The sequence below is a fragment of the Falco peregrinus genome, chromosome 1, assembly GCF_023634155.1.
Source record: "Falco peregrinus isolate bFalPer1 chromosome 1, bFalPer1.pri, whole genome shotgun sequence".
In the NCBI taxonomy this organism is placed as follows: domain Eukaryota; kingdom Metazoa; phylum Chordata; class Aves; order Falconiformes; family Falconidae; genus Falco; species Falco peregrinus.
This window is the reverse complement of record NC_073721.1, coordinates 20,152,294-20,175,086: the sequence shown is the minus strand read 5'-3', so window position 1 is coordinate 20,175,086 and position 22,793 is coordinate 20,152,294. Positions and strand designations below refer to the sequence as shown.

Below are 22,793 nucleotides of genomic sequence, written 5' to 3'. Positions count from 1 at the left end.
GTTATGCTTCACCTAAAATTCCGTACTAATTTACAAAATTACTTTCTGGTTCTGGAGAAATACTCATTATATTGCATGCACTTTGATATTTATTTTATTGTCATTTTGGCAGGCATAAGTCACTGTTGAGTGGTCACATAAGGCTGATAAATTCCTGAAGCCTTGGTTCATTTAAGTACAAAGGTGATACTGAATCATAAACAAGTTACGTGTGTTTTCTCCTTCAGATTGAAACGCAAACTTGTCAGCTCTTAAGTGACTTACCAAGAATGTGTTCTTCCTGAAGTGGCAAACTAAATGCTACTTATTAAGCAGTTTCTGAAATACAAAAGGAAGTGGAGCTGCAAGGATTTAGCTGATAAAGCTTTTCTAAATCTGCATTAGGAATGCAGAGCAGACCCCAGCACTGCACCTTGCACCTGTCTCTGTACAGAAGACATCCCTTAATTTGCAAAAATACATCTTTTTTCAGATTTGCATAATTAAATATTAACACATTTCACTCTTCATTCAGCCCTGGGAAAACATTTTTAAAGTCCAAAATAAAAGTATTATTTGGCAAGGAATGGAAGGAATCAGTGGGGGGTTTTCCCCAAAAAACGTGTTACCTGGGAGCTGTACAGTGTACTTGGCACAAGGGAGGCTCCAGCAGTAGATCAGTTTGGGGGTAGAATATGTGACGTTTGTGATATATCTTTGGGTGCTTTGCTTGCTTGCAGTCAGCCCGTAACACGAGTCTGTGGAGTTGCCTGCATATGGCATGCAACTGGGTTTCCTACAGCACGTGGGTCTGGGGGAGGTTGGTCACTGTTACTGATATGTTCAGCCCCTGTTCTGGTCCTGTTCGTTGGGCTTGAAGCCTGAGTTGGAAAGGGCAAACCAAGCTTGTATTTTGAAATGCAATTACGTTTTTTTTTTTTACCTATTGTTGATGTCTGGTATTGTAAGATAATCTGCCTGAATGCCTGTAAAACGTTTTTATTCCACTGGGACTGGACTGGTGGCTTTTCACAGAACTTACACAGCCATGCTTGTGCTGAAATGGTATATTTGAATTTTTTTTTCTTTTTACATATTAATTTGGATGTTTGCTTGTTTGTCTGCTTGTTTAATATGAATCTACTGCTTGATTTAAAAATACATGATAATTGTAAACTGTTCACCATGGCTTGCTCACTTGTGAATGCTCAGTTTTTAATGTTTTTTTGGGTGTGCTGAATAATCTTAACAAATTATCTGGTTTGGGGAATGGATTTGACATAGAAAAAATCTTCAATGAAAGAAAATAGTCTGTTTTAACTGAGCACTTTGAGAATTAACTTGTGTTCAGATACAAAAGGGTGTGAAATGTGAAAGTTGTATGAAATTGTGGGAATAACTGATTTGTCAAGATGACATGTCTCTAAAAGAGGATGAAGGCTTGGAAAAGGATCTTTCCCTACATTTTCTGATCCTATGCATTACCCTTCTGGCTAGAAGGGATGATAGAGTATGGTAGAGAAGAGATGATAGACAGTAGGATGTGGAAAAGAAGCTCGAGGACTATGGACAGTGGTTTTAGATGTTAGTGAGAACTGACCTTGGATTTCTCCACCTTGAACTTGGAGGATCACAGCAGTCCATGTTGTGCTTTGTAAAGTAGGTAGATTGGTTTGGGGTTGCTTCTTTCTCCGCCCCCTGGGGATTAATTCTGTAAATACAATGTTAATGGTGGGAAACAACCCCTGATGAGGGTGCTTTCAGCCTTTCCTGTAGTAGGGTGAGCTTCTCACGTACTTTGTGGAAAGCAATCAAACATGCAGCTTCTCAGTGAGCCAGAAGAAAATAAATGGGAGGATAATTAATTTTTCTAAACGATTGTCCTAGCACTGGGAGCCTGGAAATCTTATCAGTCAGGTCAGTTGTTTCTCCTATTATAAGATCAGTGGGAGAAATTCCCTTTCCCAGTAGCTGCAGGCAGCCTGAACACCATAGTTACAGTGTATGTTCCCCTTCCCCAGGTTTCTGACAAGTATATGCTTGTTTAAAATAAATACATTTTTTTACTTTGTTTGCTCCAAGTAAGGTGCAAATGAGTAAATGCTTCTCCCTCCCATCTGTCTACACCTTTGTGTTTCAGAGAGCAACTAACTTAATACCTCTTTTTATTGTTACTCTATGGATGTGGTTTTCAGCTTATGAGGAATATTTTTAGCTGTTTTGATGCTGACTGTGAATTTTAAGTGCAGAAGAGAAATGCAGAAAAACTAATAAACCAACCTCTGGAACTTTTTCATGGGATCCTTTGAGCGAGTGAAGTAGGATGCTAATAGCTAGTTTATGATAAAAGCCGCTGAAGACAGGTAATGGGAGTGATAGCAGTGATAAATCACACGAGCAGGTGAGATGCTGGCAACACCACCAGCATCAATCGCAGAAAACTGTCTCCGTAAATCCTCCCTTCATTTTAAAGGAAAATGAGACATTGTTTATTTGTCCTTAACGTAAGCATCAGTGTAATTTTGCTTTGGATCTACCTCAATGGGAAGGGAAGCAAAAACATTTTTTTCAGTAAATGATCCTTCAACCTGGTATCCTGTAAGCATAAACAGCAATTATCTTGCATGAAATGAATGCCATTAGCATGTTGTCTGCTGTTAGTGATTTGCCTTTTATTAAATTCTTGATACTCTCCAGATGGAAAAGGTTAGAGCTACTGGGAAGGGGGTTATTTGATCAATAGAGCTGAACTTTTTTCCCCTGGAAACTGTATTTTTGGTGATCTATATGATTATTTTTGTCTCTTTTCTTGTGGTTTCTGAGCCAGATACGGGTTAAATTTTCATCTAAATTATTAGCTGAGCTCATCCCCACTCTGCAGTCACATACAATGGTGAGTTCTCTCAAAAAAAACCCCAAAAAAGAAAAAACCCCAAAACAAAAAAACCTGAGGTGGATGAGAGACATCAGCTGCAGACAGTGGGTCTGACCCGGAAAGGCTACATGCTAACTCTTGCTGGGATGTCTACTTAGGCTTCTTAGCGGTGCCCAATCAAAGCAACGACCTGGTTGCTCCGAAACTTTCTTGCTCTTTGCCAGTCTAACCAATCAACTTGATGTTATGTTTTGCCTGCTTATTTTATTGTTGGTTAACCAGTTTTCTTTCCTTTATCTTGTATATGATGGGATCTCCGCTAGACAGAGGTAACAGTGGGGGACAGTTGTGTAGCTGGACCCTGGTGTGGTGGTGTTTGTTGGTGGTTTTTCCTAAAACCGTTCCTAAATTCAGCCTTGCTTTTCACCATGCTTCTGTGCTTGCATGATATGGTTTCTGTGAAATAACCTCATCCACACCTACTCTCCTATATATTAATTTCATTTTTCTTTTGTGTGTGTGTGTGCGCCGCCTCCTGCCGTGTTCTTAAAATGGGTCACTGGTGTGGATTTCCTAACAGTTCTATGGATCCTTTCCAGTCTTTGAAGGTTCTGCGGATCAAAGGGACTTGGATTTTTAGATTAGTAAAAGATAGGAGCTGATAAAACACATGTAGTATTTTCTATTAAAACAAGATGTTGAAAAAGAACTGGAGCAAGAGAGAGACACGGACTGAGATTGGTATTGGTCCCAGTCCTCCTAGTGAGCTTACTAAACACACTCCTGAATTGTGTTCTTTTTTTAGCTACCTGTTTTTAATAACTTTGATCGTACTTTATATTAATGTGAAATACCAATAGCCAAGAAAACTACAGCAAAGTATAACTAAAATAATATATATTACAATAACTGTAGGTATTAGTGAAATATAATAACTTCTTTTTGAATCCTGTATTAAAAGATCTGATTCATAACACTGTCTCTCAAAGATTCAGACTATTTTAAGCATAAGGGACACAGTTTTATTTACCTGTATTTCAGCTAGGCTAAACCAACTAATTAATACTGCACAATTCCTTATCTCTCATTTGAGATGGGGAAGCACCGATCTTTGCAGAGAATTTCTGGCAGATTTGAAGGCTGGAAAAGGTCTACTGAATATGAATGGAGATAGTAGGGGTGTGTGTGTATGTGGAACGGCTTGTTGGTGATAAGGATGCAAAGAAAGCCTTCCATTTCTCTATTTAATTGATTGCTTTATTTTCTCTTTCTGGGGTGTGCATCGGATGAATAAATAGAAATTATCCCAGGAGCGAGAGAAGTTTGCTGATGAGGACAGCATATTTTATGCACTTGGAGAATGTGGACTCATTTCTTTTTCTGACTACATCTTCCTCACAACGGTCCTTTCCAGTAAGTACAGTGGGGTTTTTTTTCTCTGCAGTTACTGCTTTTTTTAAGTTTTGAAGGTTTACAAGCAATGATGTTGCTATTGTTGTCTACATACGTTTCCCTAAAAGGAATTCTTGATTGCTTGAAACTGGAGCTGAATGACTAATTGCTATTGCTTCAGCTGGTTTAGACTTAGCTTTGAGTGGTTCAGAAAGATAAGCAGATCGATGACTTCTGAAGATTTGTTTGTCATTTTAGAATGTCGCACATTTTTTTTTTAAATGAGTCATTTGACCTGCTGTTCAAAACTGTAAATGGAGATGTGTGTATACGATATTTCTTGTGTTTGGAGGAATATTGCTTTCCAGCTCTTCACTGGTTACAAGACTATGCAAACTCTCTTTTCCCGCTGTATTTTCACTTGGGTATATTCAGGCTTGTGCCTGATGTAATCCAATAAAGAGAGAAGTTAAGCTGTAACATTTCAACAAATATCACGAGATACTTTCTGTCTTTTCACGCTGCTGCACTTGACTTGCATTTTTGGTATTTCTGTGTTTTGCAAATCTGTTCCAGCAAAGTCTTCTGCACTTGAAGTGCTGGCACATCAAAGTTTCCTTTGTTGGCAAGAAACAGTGAAACTGAAGCCTTTGGTAAAGTCAAATGGCATTTCTAGACTTTCTTAATGGGGAAAGCAAGTTCAAAACCTTGTTTGCAGAGCTTCTCTAGCCACTTGGAAGGTGCTGCATCACCAACAGGAAAGTCAACAGACATTCCAGTTATTTTTCAGCCCCATTAGAAAATATTGGTTAGTGGGGAGTATGCCATTGTCCAAATGAAGTTGAGGTATTTTATTTTCAGACTTCTCCCTCCACCCCGAGGGGAAAAAAAAAAAAAAGAGCGAGAGAGAATTTGGCCATTTAATCTTGCAAGTATCCATTTCACAATGACCTGATTACAGGAATTAAAAAGCTGGATGCTTCCCAGTTTACTACAGATTGCTGTTGTTGCCTGCCCTGTGCTGTCTGGGGAGTCAGCTGGGTAATTCACTGATGTTTTATAAAAGCAATGGGCACTTTATTTTCCCCTGTGTTCTTGCATGCTGTAACATAGACAAATGAAAGAGGCAGCTCTTCATTTACTGAGGATACATTACTGGGGAGAAGCAACATTCAAGGTCTTGTTTGTTGTCAAGTGGGCATGGACTGGGGGAAACCATGTTAAGTGACCTTCATGTCACAAAAAGAAATACTGGGAGGTAAAGCTTGAGAGTTCAAGCTAGGGAATTTGTTTTATGATTTTAATCTGCTTTTTTTGTTTGAATGAGTCTCAGAACTGACTCTTAAGACTTTAATTATGCTGAAATTACCTAAGGTATTTTCACTTGTGTGATGAGGGCTTTTCATCTGAGGCTCCACAGATGACAATGAACTCTCAAACCTGTTGTATCGCATTACTGAATGTGGCTTAGAAAACACTCATGACCTTGGTTTCATGGCTGTGCTGGTAGTGAACAACTCTAAGGCGAGTGGTATATCAAGTATGCAAGGTGCAAAATTAATATGCTTCCATAGGCAGCAGAAAGAGAAATTGTTTTTGCTTTGGTTTAATGTATTTCTTGTGAGAATAAAAGGGACCACTTTGTGTCGGAGTAGCAGCCAGCCTTGTTTTTGAGGGCTATGCGGAAGGGACAGGTTTTTAAACATGTTCACAATTACTGGGGAATCAAACTAACAAGAGGAGACAGAATTGGGTGGGTGTGTGCTCTGAGGAACAATGTGAAAGGTGGGCAAGGCAGGAGCTTTCAAAAAGGGGGGGGGGGGGGGGGGGGGGGAAGACAAAAAAAGTGTTCCGTGACTTTTAAGCTGAATTTTAGGTATTTGGGGAGTTTGCAGAATGGTTACTGAAGATGGAGGAATGTCTCTGGAGCTACTGTCAAACGGTGATTCCCCAGAGGAAGAGTTTTGGTTTCATTTTTAAAGCATTTGCTTTTATGCAAATAAAACCTCCCAAACAAACCTTGTCCTGTGGCTAGGTAGAAAATTCACTGTTTCGCCATGCTGGTTTACTTTCCTGTTGGTAAGCACTACCTCGCAGGAATCCAGTAGTTCCTGATTGTATTTTTTTTTTCCCTGGGAAATAAATAGAATGAGGAAACTACTTGTTAATTGTGACAGTTCGATATTGGTTTTCTCACTGTGTTGTTTTAATAACCCAAGCATTAAGAAGGTATCTGGACAAGAGTGAGCTGTAGACTACATCAAATAGCTCAGAGCCACTAAATACTGAGAAAAGAAGGTGGTGGTCTGTGCAGTAAAGCAGGGTAGTTGGAAGGTGGAGTGTGAGATCGGGTCTGGGAGTGGGAGGCAGGAGGGAGAGATGATCCTCTGCTGTGCTCAGAAGTGATGGGGAGAGATCAATTGTGGTCTGGTCTGGCTTATTGAACTCGAAACTGATCAATGATAACCTCTGAAAGCAAGAAACCCAAAGGGGTTTTGTGTTATTATTGTGTTTTTTGGGAGGATCATGCTCAGCAAGTCTGCTGAGATGGTTCATACCCATCTCCCTGGACCTACCAAAAGCACTGCTGGGCTTTGAGAGTGCTTCCCAAAGCTTTTCATTTAATTTGTCTTTGCAGCTTCAGCTGAGCTCACTTCAATTCTATTTTCTGAAATGGGAATCATGTGGCAGCTGCAAGGGAGGAGATGAGGAGAGAGGGCTGAAGGCTTCATCTGTGTGTTGCTTGCAGAGAGCTGTTTGCGTATTGCACAGAAAATGAAGTCTGTCACCATATTTTATTTACGAGTGATTTCTCGCTCTAGCACTGTCTGTTCTTATCGGTTGCTGTGTTTTTGTGAAAATATATTTTTAAAACTGCTAATAAAATAGCATTTAACTGCTTCAGGAAGTCAGTCTTCTATTAAAGGCAATGAGAGCTGAATGGCCTTGAGGATACCCCATCGCTTCTATTGCTCCAGCCACTCCTGTTTTGGGGCAGAGGTGGAAAGATGAGCAAAATACAGGATAAGCAAACCACTGATGTGATTTCCCCTGGGTCCTTCAAATGTCACAGGAAAGCAAAGACATCGCTTCCCTGACCAAAGAGGTTTTTGCTTTTCAACTTGCAGAACAGGTGGAGGAAGTAAAGAAAGAGCTTTTCCATCATCAGTGACTGCAATTTCAGAGCAAACGTGGTCTGTTGTCCAGGCGCACTAATGCCTGCTTGATTAACAGGTACTGAAGGGAGCTGGGCATTAAAAGAATAAGTTGGTGTTGTTCCTGTAATTGGACTGTCACTGTGTCTTGATGTGCCCTCCTGGAACGGAGTTAAATAGCATTGGCTCAAGCCAAAGTAATTACTCTCTTCCCAGGGCTCTCGTAGCAAACCAGCAGCTCCTTCTCCCTCTCCTGTGGGCTCGTTCTAGAGCACTGCATGCTGCTGTCCCTTAGGGTACTGGCCTGCAAGAGGCCTCTTGCCTAGGGTAGATTCACTGGGTTTTTTTCCTTTCCTCTGTGTAGGAAGTAAATCCCAAGCCATCTAGGTCTGGCAGTTGTTTACTGGCCAGATATTGAGTGGTGTGTGGGTCATGCAATAGAGGCAGTATGGCATGCTCTCCTGCACTGGTGGCACGATCTCCAGGGTGTGTTTGCGCTGTGGCTGTTTTGAATATGTATTGCTGGCTGACATGAGTGTCTTCAGCCTTCTTCAACCGGAGCTTGACCTCTCCAGTTCAAAACCCAACATTAGGGAATGGGGTGCTCTACCAGCCTCTCCGCCTGCAGTCTTCCCTTGGTCTTTCTGTGTTCATCTCTTCATCCCTTGTATTTACATGGTGGGATGGGCTGATGGATCTCCACCAGTCTCCTCTATCAGAGGACAGTAAATTTGCAGTGGGGAAGGACTAGTCTGTGTGCAGCACTTGTTAGCCTGATTGAGAAATTCCAGAAATTTACTTGCCATTCTATAGAATTAGGAAATAGAGTAATTTTGTGTGGCTGATAGCAGTATCCCAGAACCTGTAGGTGTTTGGGGTGTCCTCTTTCTCCAGGGGTTCCCTGTAGAGCACAGATTCTAATGGCCTTCATCTGGAGCTGGCACTTCCACAGCTTGTTTCAGAGTCCTTATTTCAGGGAAGCATTTTTTCAAATGAGTAGCCAGAAGTTTCACTTCCTCTAAGTAACATCACCAAAAAATCACTCTACTTCGTCAAAGAAATTCTCAACTGCATCTGAAGGGAGGAATGTTTATTCTCCAAAAGTGTGTTAAAACCAGTTTTCCTAAAATGCAATATCTCTGCTTGAGGTGGATGCTCTACAGACACTTAATTTTTGTGTGCAACCACATACTGAATGAGTTGCAATAGGAGTCAGAGGGAAAGACGTGTTGGGAGGTGTCTCTTCAAGTGTGGAATATTGTGTTTGGGGGAAACAGAAGATCAAATGTGTGCACAAAAATAGCAAAATTGGCATTTCTCATCAGCGAGCATTTATTGCCTTTCAGAATGCATTGCTTCTGGTGGCAATAAATGGCAATAAAGAGCAGTTGAGTGCTGCAAATTGGTCCATTGGATAATTGAAAATAGTTTAAAAATACATAATTGGCTTAAAGATGCCTAATCAATCCATCTAATCTCTCAGAGATTCCCTGGGGCTTTATACTGATGGATTGAGTGGTTTTTTTCAGTGGTCAGTGCTGCTGCTTATCATCTGTTTGTCTGGTGGAGGTTGGTCATCTTCGTAACGCTACTGTGTGTGGCTTTTGCTTTTTTTATTGCCTTTCTGTTCCCAAATACTTGATTTGAACAAATGAGTTGAGAAAAATGTTAATTGCCCTTTGCACCAACTCCCAGATTAGCTGAAAAAGGAACTTGGTGTGTAAAGCTGGTGGGGAACCATGGATCTACAGAATGATTTCAACATGATCTAGATTTCAAGGTATAGTTACATATATCTCAAAGCTAGGAATAGGTAACTGATGAATTGGTATCCGGTAGCATGTTTTCATTTATATTAATGATTTTGAGGAATCATTAGGAAGTCATTGTATTCTCTTGAACATCTAAAGACTAGAAATAAAGCTAGAAAAGAAACTGCAGTTGCCCTGACCAGTTCCTTATTCGTTGTCCAAGGGAAATTAGTTGCAATATAAACTCTTGATTCTTGATAATGTTAAAAAGGATGGCGAGGAGATAGGTCACAAAATCAAAGAAGCTGGAAATGCAGCAGAGCACTTGGGGAAATTACAGAAATGAGTTTCCTTTGTGAAGACAGGCATTGCGCTGTATTAAAAGCAAACAGTCATTTAAATGGTTTTGATAATCATTGCAGGAGGAATATTGCATTCATTTTGAGGCATCTTAATTAAGCAGACAATGGAGAAATTTAGAAAAGCTGCAGTGGAGAATGGTAAAACTGGAGAGCAGAATAAAAGAGGGAGGACAAAAAGGCTAAGCTTAGCTAGGCAAACTGGTGTCTGTGGCTTTTATGATCTGCAAGTTTCTGTAAGGTGTATGTACAAGAGAACGAAGAGAAATGGAGGTTGTACAGGCTGATGTAACCACAAGTAATGGGGCAGGGTGGGCAAGGGGGGGTTAGCTGCCGTCGGGATGACTCTTCCCCAATAAATCCTGGTCAGAAGCATCACACCCAAGAGGAGAGGCAGAAATCATCTCACTTGAGACTAGTAAATTCAGACTGCCCAGATATCAGGGACATAAATCTTAATGAACATTTCTTCCTGAGCAGGAGCGGGATGAGCTAATTGTCTTCAGTGCCCTCTGGTTGCCCTGGCTCAGGTTCATGTTTGGATTTAAGTGTTGTTACAAGTATGTGGAATTAGATATGCAGATCACAGGAAGAAACAGCCTATGTTGCTTATTGGCAAACTGAATTACTTCATTTCTTTAGCTAATTAAAAGCTACTTTCCTTCCCTGTCCTTAGAAAATACTGACCCTGCAAATTTTTGATGCTGAACTGTTAATTTTAATTTTGCAAGTGATGTTCTCCTCTGAGGCTTTGATAAATTGCTCTTGAAAATGTGTATTTAGAGAAGGAAAAGGAAGGAAATGGCCTTTGTGAGGGGTAAGTTAAGTATCTTGCTTTCTCTGTTCACCCTGTGTCTGTGTGAATGCGACATGGTATTACCTGTTTTCTTAAAAGGAAAAAACCCAACCCAAACACCATTTTTTAACAAGGAGTATCAAATTTTCAAATCTCAGCATATACATCATTATACCCTGGCAGAGAAAACGGGTGAGGAAAGATGTGTAAATTGTTCTTTTTCTAGCATCTTGTAACTAGATTAGAGTTTTGTATAGTCCTCCTTTTCCTCATAGAGGAAGGGACTCTTTCCATGCCGTGCTAGATTTGGGGACTAACAAGAAATTGTGTCCAGGCTTTTGATTCATGTCCAGCCTATACTTGCAATTAAAGCGAATGAAGTTGGATGTGTTATTTAAACATTAAGAGGGTAGTTGGAAGATACTTAATATTGTTGCTCTTCAAGGAAATGGGGAGTTAATCACTGGAAATGATGGATGGATACAGAGGAGGTTTTTGGTATAAATCCCTTTAATTAGATTGCATCCTTGGAGAGCTTATGGAGTCGATGTTGGGGACAGCCAGTCCCCCCGATGACAGCTCAGCTAATGCTGAATTAATGAGAGATGGCAGGCAAAGGTCTCCTCATCCCAGCAGCCAGGACAGCAGAGCTGGGTGGAGGCATGGCTTCTGCTGCAGGGCTGTGTATGGAAGAGAAGATAACCCACCGCGTGCTGCTGGCGATTGCCATGGTTCTGTAGGAGGCATCACTTAGGCACGAGGTGTTTGGAACTTAAAGCCCAAATAATTGGCACAAGGAAATTGGAAATCCAGGGATGATAACGGCAGGACTGTATGTGCTGTATATATCAAGTGGCTAGCGACAGGCCGTTCCTGCCATTGAGCTTAATGTTAAACAGCTGTTTAAGGCATGAAGTGATTGGAAAAAGTGATCTCATGAATGTTTGCTGAATCTTTTAGTGATAAAGTGCTACAGTTTATTACAGCGAAGGGAAAACATGATGTAAAAGTCTCCTAGTCTTAAATTGAAGCTGTAACTAATGTACAAAATCCAGTTCAGTTAATTTCATATTAATTTCTTTCTGTCTGAGTGATTCCTCTGTCTCCCCACTCCTGTCTGGGAGGTGCCTTAACACAGGAGGGTGGTTGCAGAAACTCATTACTTTTTGTAATGAGCATCCGCAAGAAATATTGATAGTTGATTGCAATAGGTGAAGTTGAAGGGGGATGAGCCTCGCCAGTGATCTACATCCTGCTGCCAGATTTCTTTTGGGGGGGAGCCATCTCCAGAACAAAAAAAGGGGCTAAGTTTTAACTCATCATTTAAAATTACAACCTAAGCACTCGTCGTAGTCTAGAGCACTCCCTAGAAACCCCAGCAAACACCAAAATTCCTGTAGGTGGTATGTATTTGAAAGTAGCAGAGCAAGATAAATTCTCATATATTAACTTAATTTGGAAAAATACTGTGGTACTATGTTGTAACTTTAAATGGTGATGGGTTACAGAGTCCAAAATGAAAACGTACTGAAATTCCTTGGTGGGATGCAGGGGAAAGAGCGTGGTTGGGCTGTGATGGGTGGCTGTGAAGTGATGCTTTTGCAGAGTTCTAAATAAACCATGACAACATAGACTAAATGCAATGAAAAATAAGGTACCATGTTGTCTCAAGTGCATCTCAGCCTGGTGAGTTTCAGCTTGTGTGTTATCTCAGTGTCATAACTGGACTGAGAGAGAGTTGGTAATGATTTGTTTAAATTTGTGCAGTGAGACAAGAGTTGAGTGTGGAATAGAATTACCCAAAGTTCAGGTCTGCTCCTCACCCACCAACTGCTTCACAAAGCGTGGAGAGTGCTCTGCAGCACCAGAGGAACGTCCTCTGGCCAAATTGGTATCATACTGTATGGAGCAGGCTTGAGCTCTTGCTGCAACATAATTTTCTGTTGATTGTCATTAGAAATATCAGATGGTGTCTTTCTTTCATGCTTTTTCCACCTGTAAATGGAGTAAATTTTGTTCAAGGAACAGCTTTTCCTTCCAACCTCCTTGTCAAGACCTTTGGTAAAAGGATCACTATGGAGCTTGTAACTAGGGGTTCCCAAGAGCTGCATTTTCTTAGTAAAATGGCAAGATTTATGGAAAATTGCTTTTGATTAAAGTAACTTTGAACTTGCGCCTTTTTAATTGAGCTCTTGTGTCTTCGTTAACTGGTCTTTGTTTCTTATTGTGGTTTTTCTCCTGCAGCTCCCCAGAGGAATTTCGAAATTGCCTTTAAGATGTTTGATCTGAATGGTGATGGTGAGGTGGACATGGAAGAGTTTGAGCAGGCAAGTTGAATGACCGGTTGACTTCTTGATGCTATAGCATCTTAGCCAGAAGTGCAGCACTCCTCTCTGACGTTACTGTGTGTTTTATATTTGTGGTTAGTGCTGGTTTACATCTGAAAAGTAAACCAGCTCTATGCTCTTCTGTGCTCTGCTGTGTTGCCTCAGTGCCTGCTTTTTTTTTTTTTTTTTTTTAAACTGGATGTTTCAAGACATAATTTTTCATTTAGCCAGGACAATTTTAAGTATAAACTCTTGATTTCCTGTTACTTTGCCACCAAGGTATCTTTACAATATGTCATCTCCAAGGTAAAGAATTTTTTTCATTCTACTGATGCTGTAGGATTTTCATCCCACTTTCTTTCACAGCTTGTACTGCATTCCTTAATTTTGTTTGTCTTCAGAGAATAACAAGAGTGAGTCCATTTCAAAGAAGAATTTAGCCACTTCAGTGTAGTCTAAAAACATGTTTATTGAGAATATATTTTCATCAGTTTATTTCCCCTAGTTCTTACAAGGTTTCATCCACAGGGAGTTTGATGCAGGCTTTTTAATGAGCTTAGTCTGCATTATCTGATACCGGTGAGGTCCTTCTGTAAGCTATGGTTTGTGATTGTGTTAGAGTGAGAATAGATTGAAGACTCAAGCTGTCAATGGGAAAGAGATCTGACCTCCCCAGGCATAAGTGTATGGTTTTCTATGGTTTTCTTGCACATATAGAAACAGCCTTAAGGCTATGGAAACTTACAAACATTCTGAAGTTGCTGTATATTAGGAAATCTCCATGCATGTTCTACTCATGAAAGGAAAAGTAAATGCGGGAACAGGCCAGTTGGTTCAGGAGTCACCATCTCTGTTGTCAAAGAACAAGGTAGGGGAGATACACCACTGATCTAGCTAATATTCATGTGGCACTTCTGAAACCCCGTATCCCTCAAAGCTGTGTGTTTAGTGGGCAAGTGGAAGCTGCTGCTTCTGGGCAAAGGAAACAAGACTCTGGTTTAAGAAATAACCTGCCCTTGTGGGTTTTTTTTTATGCTGGAGGACATCCGTATTTGTAAAAGGTGAAAAGCTGTGTACTGATGTCCGAGAACAAAGCAGACCTCAATAATCTAGTTACAAATTCTTGCTCATCAGCTGATTGAATGACTAGTTAACTTCAGAAGAGTCTCTGAGAGGTCGTGCTTGGGGCACTTGCTATAAATGGGAAGAACTAGTGGCAAAGCAGGTCTGATAAATTAATTTCCCCCTTCTAATCTTTTGCTGTCATCCTCCTTAAATTATTACCTGTGGGTATGATGTCATTATTTTGAGTTTGCTCCAGAGCTGTGTAATATATCTGGTTAACTGCACATTTTTAAGATGCAAACTTTGGACTCCGTAAGGAGAATGGAGTATGTTTATCTCCAATGTGATAGCCCTTCATGTGACAGCTTGTAATGTAAATCCAGGAGTTTGTTCATTTTCCTTTGAGTACACATTTGAATACACAGCTATGTCCAAGTTATTGTGCTGTTCGGCACTGCCTTCGGAGAAAATACTGATTTAGCTATGAAAAATTCTGGGTTTCCTATTTTCCCACTAAAAAAATACTGTTCTTCCTTCTGTTTGCATAGTGCATGAATATAGCACTCCACTGCAGCAATCTGATAATATTTAACAATTCAAAAGGTATTTTATAGTAGTTACTGATGTTCTAGAGTGAAATCAATTAGGAGATAAATGAATTTAAGAAAAGTGGAGAACAGTTAACTGCCCACTGAAAATGCAGTGACACCAAGGTATTAACACAGGTGTCATGTTTGGCTTTTTTATTAGCCATGTAAAGTAAGAATGAATGTTTATTGAGGCTGAATGTTTCAGAAGCACTATGAAGGTGAAAGTACAAAGTGGAAATAGATGTTCTTAAATCATCCAGAAGGAAAGGGAAGTTATGTGCATTAAGTCATATAAAAATTCTTAGGAAGGGGAATGTATTTTTGTTAAGTTTGTTACATGTGTCACTACCTCTATATAAAGGAATAAAATTTCTGGTTAGCATCTGAATATTTTGATGAGGACTGATCTTCCAGAGCTTTCAAGTCAGAGGATGAAGGAGCTGTTTTGGAAAGTGAGAAGCAGCTGACAATATTTTTGCAGATATCGCTGTAATGGATTTGCTGCAGTTCCCAAACGGGATTAAAGCAAACACATAGCTTCAGCAAGAAGCACATATATAACATTATACATGTATATAACACACACAGTAATTCATATGATAAATACTTTTCTTCACTCCTTATGGAAATGCCTCAATAAGAGCATGAAGGATGACAGAGTTTGCAGATCTGTCCCATAAACATCTTACCTGGCAGGAGCAGCTGGAACTGGCTCCTCCAGGGAAATATGCTGCTAGAAGTGGCATCAGTTTAAAAGAGCGGCGTTGTTTTGGTGAGAATGTGTAGAAAAAGAAGGAGAAGGGTCATCTCAAAAGCATCGTATTGTCCCTACTGGCTGTGAGCATGTGGAAATTAATCTTGTACTTTTTTCTGTTTGTTTGTTTTTCCCACACACACACACATTGTCTTTGGAAACAGCAGGTCCCTCTTCTCATTAATGTCTGAAAAACCCAATGAGTATTGAATAAGAAAATTACTTGCAGTAATTTAGCTAATATGCAAGTTGGAGGCTTTAACTACCTAATAAGAAAATACTGAATTTCTTTAGGCCTCACTGAAGAGCCTCAGATATTTTTTTTCCAGTTGATGCATATGGTTAGCGAATAGCACTGAGTAGTTTGGTGCCAGCATCAGTATCATCTTCAACTTTTCATCCTTCAGTATCTAAATTGTTAGTCTTCTCTTCTATTTTTAATTAAAAAGTTGGATGAGAAGTGGTAAACTTGCAGGCAGTTACTCATGATTTTTCTTCAAACCATTAAGTATTTTAATTTATTTTTTTGCTGGTCTAGCACAAAAGATGGAACATCACAAACACACTGAAATAAGTATAAAAGACAGCGAAGCATCTCTGTGCTTCACAGCCTTGTACGATTGATGAGCTGTGAGGGAGGACAACACCGGCTGGGCTGGAGGACAACTTCTTGCAGTGGTTGCCTGCCTTTCTGGGTATTAGAAGGATTACCCAAAATAGGAACCAGCCAAATAATTTTGGCCCCAGTGCCCACAGATGGATTTTCAAACTGCCCGATGCTTGTTATAGATGGAAAAGAAAAAGAGGGGTGTAGGATGCTGTGTAAATAACACCCAGGAAAAGATGCTCTATCGAACAGTCTGCAGTGTGATAAACACTTGCTTCTGCAGAAACAGGGGCAATTTTCCAAGCTGGCCATAAACTGCATTGCTTCAGAAAGTTTATAAATAATTGTCTCCAAAATGTGCATGCAGAGCTCGCAGTTAAAGTAGAGCACAAAGTAAAATAAGAAGTTGCTATTTACAGTGTAAAAATCCTTCCTCACATCACAGTGCATATTAAAAAAAAAAAAAAAAAAAAGCCCCCAAACCTTTTTTCTTTTGGGTTTGGGTTTTTTTCCTCTCTGGCTCAACTTGGTTTTCCTTGTAGTGGAAGAATAGTAGTCTGTGGTTTGGAAGCAGCGTTTCAAGCAAGGTGAGCTCGGCAGTGATACACGGCATGCTCCTCTAGAGCATCCCCTTTGGGGTTGTTTCAGCGCTCACTTTCTTGTTAAGAAAAAATTGAACACGCCATATACCATGATAACGAGGTTCTGGCATCCTTTTGACAGTTGGAGCTCTTGGCAGCTGTTTTTCTTCTTCCCAACTTCTGACGGCAGGAGGAAGAGCCTGAAGACAAAGCAGTGGTGTTTGCTGGAGCTTCAGGAAGCCTGTGCTGTCAAGGCTACGCTGAGTGCAGGGCAGCGTATTGGGTGGCTTTTGTTCCCTTCCTTTCTCACACTCGTCGTACTTAATATGAGTCCTTCTGCTGCCTTGTTGGAAGAGATCCGTTGTTATACAGAGAATAAGCCAGGCTTCTCATATCCCAGCAATAATCATTCAGATGGGAAGGGGTAATGGGGTGCCTGGGGATGGAGAGACTAGGCAAGTGTGCATTTGGCTTGGCTGCCCCTTTAAATTAGCAAAGGACCCTTAAAAATAACAAACTTTTGGATTTTTCAGGCTGTTGCATCCTGCAAGTTCAACCTTTTGTCACATCAGAGTAGACAGGGGAGTTGTCTGTGTCTCCTTGCACTGTGCTGTAGCATCCGCTCGAGTTGAGCGGTGCCTTTGCGAAGGTACAGGGCACTGCTGCAAGCTCAGGGGAGGAGGAGGAGGCTGGTTGCCTGCGAGGTTTGTTGAAAACATTGAGAGACTGCTGTTAGGTGTGCTTTCATACTTGGCTGTCTTCATGCGAATATCCCAGTCTGCTGGTAACTCTGATAACTCTCCATTACTTGTTATTCTGCCACTGGAGTTGTATTTCGGCTGATGCAACCCGCAGGGCTTCTGGAGAGCCCTTTGCTCTGGGCGGGTCAGCCCCCACCTGCAGCTCAGCTTGCTGCACAGTCCCAGGGATATGGAGGAGCTGCTAGCCATGAGAGTGGCAGCAGCAAGAAGGGCTGTCCTTGGGTAGAAAACCCCTGGGTTTGTGCAGAAGGGAAAAGGAAATGCAGTGTGAGCTGACTGGGGTTGGTGTGAGCTAACAAGGATGTGCCGTAAAGTAGGAGTGGAAGCTCAAAAACGTGTGCAGGCTTCCCCCGCACCCCCATGATTGCCTCTGCATTCTTTCCTCCTTGTGACTTTGCTGGGAACAAGCTGCTCTCTGCTGACCAGGCGTAGAATCGGCTCTAGAATGCAAATCTGCACACGGGGTGAATTGTTTCTTAAAACTCATTTTAAGCATTTGATGCTCTTCTTTCTTTAGAGAGGACTGAAAAATGACTAAGTTCAGCCAAAGTTTTGAATTGCCTTGTCTTTTAAGAATTATTTCAGGAAAAAAAAATTAGGATAACACAGCTGAGCTTGGAGTACTTTGTATCAATACTTGACTAGTATAAGTCCCAGTGTTGGTTTTGATCCTAACATCTTCCCTCTTATTTTTAGGTCCAGAGCATCATTCGTTCCCAAACCAGCATGGGCATGCGCCACAGAGACCGCTCTACAACAGGGAACACGCTGAAAACTGGCTTCAACTCTGCGCTGACAACATACTTCTTTGGGGCGGATCTGAAGGGGAAGCTGACAATCTCCCACTTCCTTGACTTCCAGCGCAAACTACAGCATGACATCTTGAAGCTGGAGGTTTGGGATATTTTTACGTATGGGGGAGGGCAGTGCAGCATGGACTGTGCTGCAAGAGCAAGAGTACGGGAAGGGTTCAAAGGGAATTACTACAGCTGCTGCTCATAGGACTCGCATATCAAACCTGTTGTTAAATTTCTGATGAGCATTTTGGTGCCTATGGCACCCCCAGGAACATGCTGAGGTACTTAGGGACATTGTTTAGTGGTGGACTTGGCAGTGCTAGGTTAACAGTTGGACTGGATGATCTTAAAGGTCTTTTCCAACCTAAATGATTCTATGATTCTGTCTCCAGCTGTTGTCAGTAGCCGCTCTTGCAGAGTTGCAGCAGCAGCCAACACACCCTGGGTGCATGTCCCTCCACATGGTGCTTGCCTTGCTGTTGCCTTGGCACTGCTGATGGAGATGATTGAGATGATTTAGGAAAAAAACAATAGAGGCTGTGAATATTTTGTTGCTACATTACTGAGAAAGGTTTATCTTGGCCCTAATGAGCAAGCTGTGCCCTGAAGGACCAGGGTTTATAACATTCCTAAAACTCTTCATTGCTGCTTTTGTCCCGGTCTTCTTGTTTGATTCACTAATCTGAATATTTCTGCTATGTAAGTGTTCAAGCTGTGTTTGAATCCTGCTAAACAGGTGTTCTTTTATGTGACCTCCATTATTCACTCCTGGATTAATGTGCTTTATAAGAAATGTTGTCCATCTCTTCAGAGTTTTTTACTTTCCAGTTGAATTGAAGGTCTTTTTTCTTGGCATTACTATGAGTTAACAGCAGCTCCACATCTCCTGCTCCTAGTCACATAGCCTGAACTTAAGCATCAAGCTTCAAAATTTTGGTTCTTTTAATTAAAGTGAGTACAAAAACAGGAACTGGGAACTCCTCGGTCTGTGTCTTGGCTCGCAAGTGGAGCTGACTCAGAAACAGTGCCCTTCTCTGTAGCAGGCTCAAAGGTTCAACCTGGCTTGAGAAAGCCAGGCTTCTGTTTGCATCAGAAATGAGGATTTGTGCACAAGATCTCTCCACAACCATAACCTGTTAAGACAACAGTATTTGGAGCTCAGTACTGCTTCAGTCTGATGTATGAATGTCTGCATGCTCAGGTTGTGTGATCCAGCTAATGAAAGCATTTTATTAAGTTCCTACTAAGTAAGTCATTGCAAACTTAACCTGAATTTATTCCCTTTTTTATTTGGGGTTTTATGAATCTCAGTAAGAAACTAACCCAAGGACTATTTTTTTAATGCAGGGAATTGTCCAGTTCACTGACTTTATTTGACTAGTCATAAAAACAGGGGGTATGGCTTTGCATTTGCATGGGGAATACACAGGTTAAAGGCAGTGTTCTTTGTGAACTGGAAAATGTCAATTCCTCAGTGCCTCTGCAAATTGAAACAAATTAAATACTTTTTAAAGCTAAGAAACATAAGCTGAAACTCAAACACGAAGGGAAGGGAAATGGAAATTATTCTATCCTCATTTGCTGTCCTGCTCTGGTTTCGCTGCCATGTTCACTCCAGGGGTCGGCAATGGGGAGTCACTGAAGTATTTCTGACCCTGTGCTGGAGTACTGTGCTCCTTCCACGGGTCCCCACTTACCGCATTAAGAAGCGATGGGGTGTTTTTCAGTTTCATGGTACTTGTTCTTTTCCTCCTGCAACAGTTTAGTATTAATTTAGGTTTTAGTGATTACAGTCAATTGTGTGTCTTGCTGGTGGATGTTAGTTGCCTTTCTAACAAGTTAGTTATTAGTTGGGGACAGTACAAGGTATTTATGTCTTGGTAAGTTAATGAGTATAATAAATGCATTATTACTGAATTACAGCACCCTTGAGCACAGCACCATGCTGTGCTTAGCATTTTTAATACCCATTTTAACTGAGAAATTGACATAGGCAAAGGTAACAGTTCTGTTCTGCCAATCAATTTTTTCCAGAGTTCATGATAAAGTAACTGACTTTTCTGTTTGTCGTTCTGATTTAGGCAACACAGGCCTATTGCTGTCCTCTGCATTATGCTACGTGCCCTCTCTCCTCTTCTGCGTTTATCTCTTTTGACATGATCTTCCACCTTGTCTCCTTGCTTCACATTTGCTGTGTCTGTTCACAGTTAAGTGGCTTTTCACACAAGTGTCTGGTGGGTTTGCATTGCTCCTTTTCCAGGGAGTGCTCTCATGAACTCAGCCACTTAAAAAACGTGGTAATTCAGAGAAGAGACATCTCAAGTATTTACCTTGACCCATGCAAATGAGAAGAATGTGAAAAGTGGCACTACAAAATACTGTACTACAGAGCATCAGGTAACTCACATGGCTGATTTTTAATGGCTTCACTTGTTTTATGTGTCTCTTTGGCAATAAGCCTGTGAGCACAGTGGTCCTTTGTCAGCCTTGTGTTTGACTACCCATGCAGATCACCTCTGGATCCTTCTCTTGGCGTGGCTAGTGTTACCAGTGGACAAGAAGCAGCAGAAAGGAGCTGGTGGCAGATCTGCCAGCGGCTCAGCTGAACTCTTGTGCCCTTATCTACTCATCCTTTGCTGGATTAGCAAAATTAGTAAATGGTCTGAAGCTAGGATGTTTATTTGAAAACAAGCTTTTGTTCATGTTTGATGTCTGAACTCCAGAAAAGGCTTTGATAAAACGCACCATGAGCAGGTCTGAATAATATCTCATGGTGCAGCCCCCAAATGCCACGGTGCTTCTGTTCTCAAACTGGAATACTTGCTTTCTCTCTTCCGAAAGAAACCTACTTTAAGTAAGACCTTTCTTAAAGCGGTTTTCCTTTTGGCTCAGGATCCAGGCATATCTGCAGTTAATACACTTGAGAGCTGGTTTCTTCTGCAGACTGTGAAGGTGGAACAATAGCTTCTGAGTATCTGAACCCACTTGTCTCTTACTGATTTTGGTTCATTTTCTTACCAAAATATTCACACATATTTCTTGTTAAGATTGAGCAGAAACTTTCTCAGAGGAATTAGATCAGACAAAGCCCTGAACATTTCAGTGTTCTTTGTGGCTGAAGTGCTGACAGTATGTTTAAGTAAACATGGCCTGATGTTTTCTTCTTCCCTTCTGCTTTTTTTTTTTTTATTTTTATAAAAGTACATTTTCCATCATTTTATGGAAACTCAGTAATCAGCTCAGTTGCAGAAAGGGAAGGATGAGAAGAGTAACCACAGCCAGAGGGAAAGGAGAAGCTTTGAATGTTTATTACAGCTTTTTGTGGTTCAGCTACTTGCGAAAGCTGTGGCCACCTTGTGTGGCGGGGTGGCCCAACTTAGCTAAGGCTGAGCCACTGGAGCCGACCCACGGAATGGGGCAGGCTCCCAGTAAAGTCCTTGCCTTTTTTCTTACTGTGTTCAAGCTGCCTTGCATTGGCACCTACAGAAAGATTTCCTTTCTTCTTGTCACTTAGCATCATAAACAAGCTTGTCTGGACAGGCTCTGCAGCTATAACATGTCCTGTCAGGACAGACGATATTGGGCTCGAATGGTGCCTTTTTCGAGTGAAAGTACTGTGTGTTAGGAAGATGAATAGGACTTGAAATCATTGTTTATGCTATTTCTGCTTGTTAGTGTCTGTCCTAGATATTCCTATGTCCTTGGTGGACCAAGAGGAATCCCAGCCAGGCCACGGGTTTCTTCCAGCCTAAATTTTTCTACGATTCTGTACGTGCATGTAGAAACGACGTGTTTGCCCTTTGTTCCCCACACCTGTGTCACCCTGAAAGGGAATGCAAAACTTGCTAATAGCAGTGATTTAATATCCATATTTAGTCACCTTTTATTTCTCCAGGTCTCTTTCTGCGAGCAGTGGGGTATGTGCCAATGGTGTAAGAGCTTGGTAAAGAAATTTTTTTTCCAAATTGCCTGCAGTGAGATTTCTATAGCACATTGTTTCCCTGACAGTTACTCACAGAAGGCATTTGTTCTCAGCTGAATTGGTGAAGCAGATACTAATCCAGCCCTGCGCCTTGTAGGTGTGGGCCTGTCTTCCTGGTGGGAGACTCCGCAGCTGTAGAGGCAAGGTTACTGCACAGCTTTGAGCAACTCCACATCTCGGTCTGGTGTGATCTGGGGACTACACTTTGAGCTGGGGGGATGCAGCTTCCCATGGAGGAGCTTGCCAGATAGGTTGAAGAGTCAGATCCTCGTGCAGGTGTGTATCCTTATATTTAAACATAGGGACCTTTGCAGATTGTTTACTCAGGGATCAAAGATGCCCCAGTAGCGGTCCCTCCCAAGCAAAAGGTCTTCCAAGTACTGAGGCGAAGAGAAGTGAAATGGAATTCTATGAGAATATGGCAGAGGTACCACACGTCATTGCTGCCGTCCAGATCCTTTATTTTATGTGTCTGTTCTGTGACAGGTGATGGGAGACTAACTTCTTCACCCTGGAAATTCCTGTGTTCATGACCAATGCCAATACAATTCCTGCTTGGCTTTTTTGGTTTTTAAGAAGAAGGGGTGACGGATGCCCTTCCATCTGCATGTGTCTCTTTAGGAAGGCCTAGATCTTTTTGGATCTTGACCCTGTCTTAATGAATATTGTGGTTTCAGAAGGCATTTCTAATGTTTTGCAGTCTGGTTTTAGGGTAATAAGTTGACTCCATAAATGTTCTGAGTCCCAGTGCTGGGGTAGTTGGTATCTGAGTAACCCTGTACCATGTATTAAAAAGTACTGTGGTGTTAGCAGCTTGCTCGAGATTTTCTGCTTTTTGCCTTGTTTCTATATGGGCTTGCAGGCTGATAACAGATTTCCAGTGATTTGTTAACATAGGCAACAAAGTTTGCAGTCATGAGTCGCATATCTTTGTATCTCCTGCAGAGATTTAAGTGAAAAAAAGAGTAGCTTCAGTAAATTGTTTTGACTGGCCTGAAAAATGAAGTCTGGCAGTGTCAGAT

The 22,793-nt window shown here is 41.2% G+C and overlaps 1 protein-coding gene across 5 annotated transcripts in view; it reads left to right on the top strand.

Annotated features, from left to right (window-relative positions):
• The window catches only part of MICU1 (mitochondrial calcium uptake 1), a 105,815-nt gene that overhangs the window by 51,520 nt on the left and 31,502 nt on the right, over positions 1-22,793 (top strand). For 4 of the 5 annotated variants that reach the window (XM_055803046.1, XM_055803141.1, XM_055803104.1 and 1 more), the window contains 4 exons: positions 2,807-2,872; positions 4,153-4,267; positions 12,552-12,634; positions 17,689-17,886. In XM_055803046.1, the coding sequence (XP_055659021.1) occupies positions 2,807-2,872; positions 4,153-4,267; positions 12,552-12,634; positions 17,689-17,886 (462 nt within the window). The remainder of the gene's footprint in view (positions 1-2,806; positions 2,873-4,152; positions 4,268-12,551; positions 12,635-17,688; positions 17,887-22,793) is intronic. The other variant, XM_055803222.1, reaches the window with a different exon arrangement.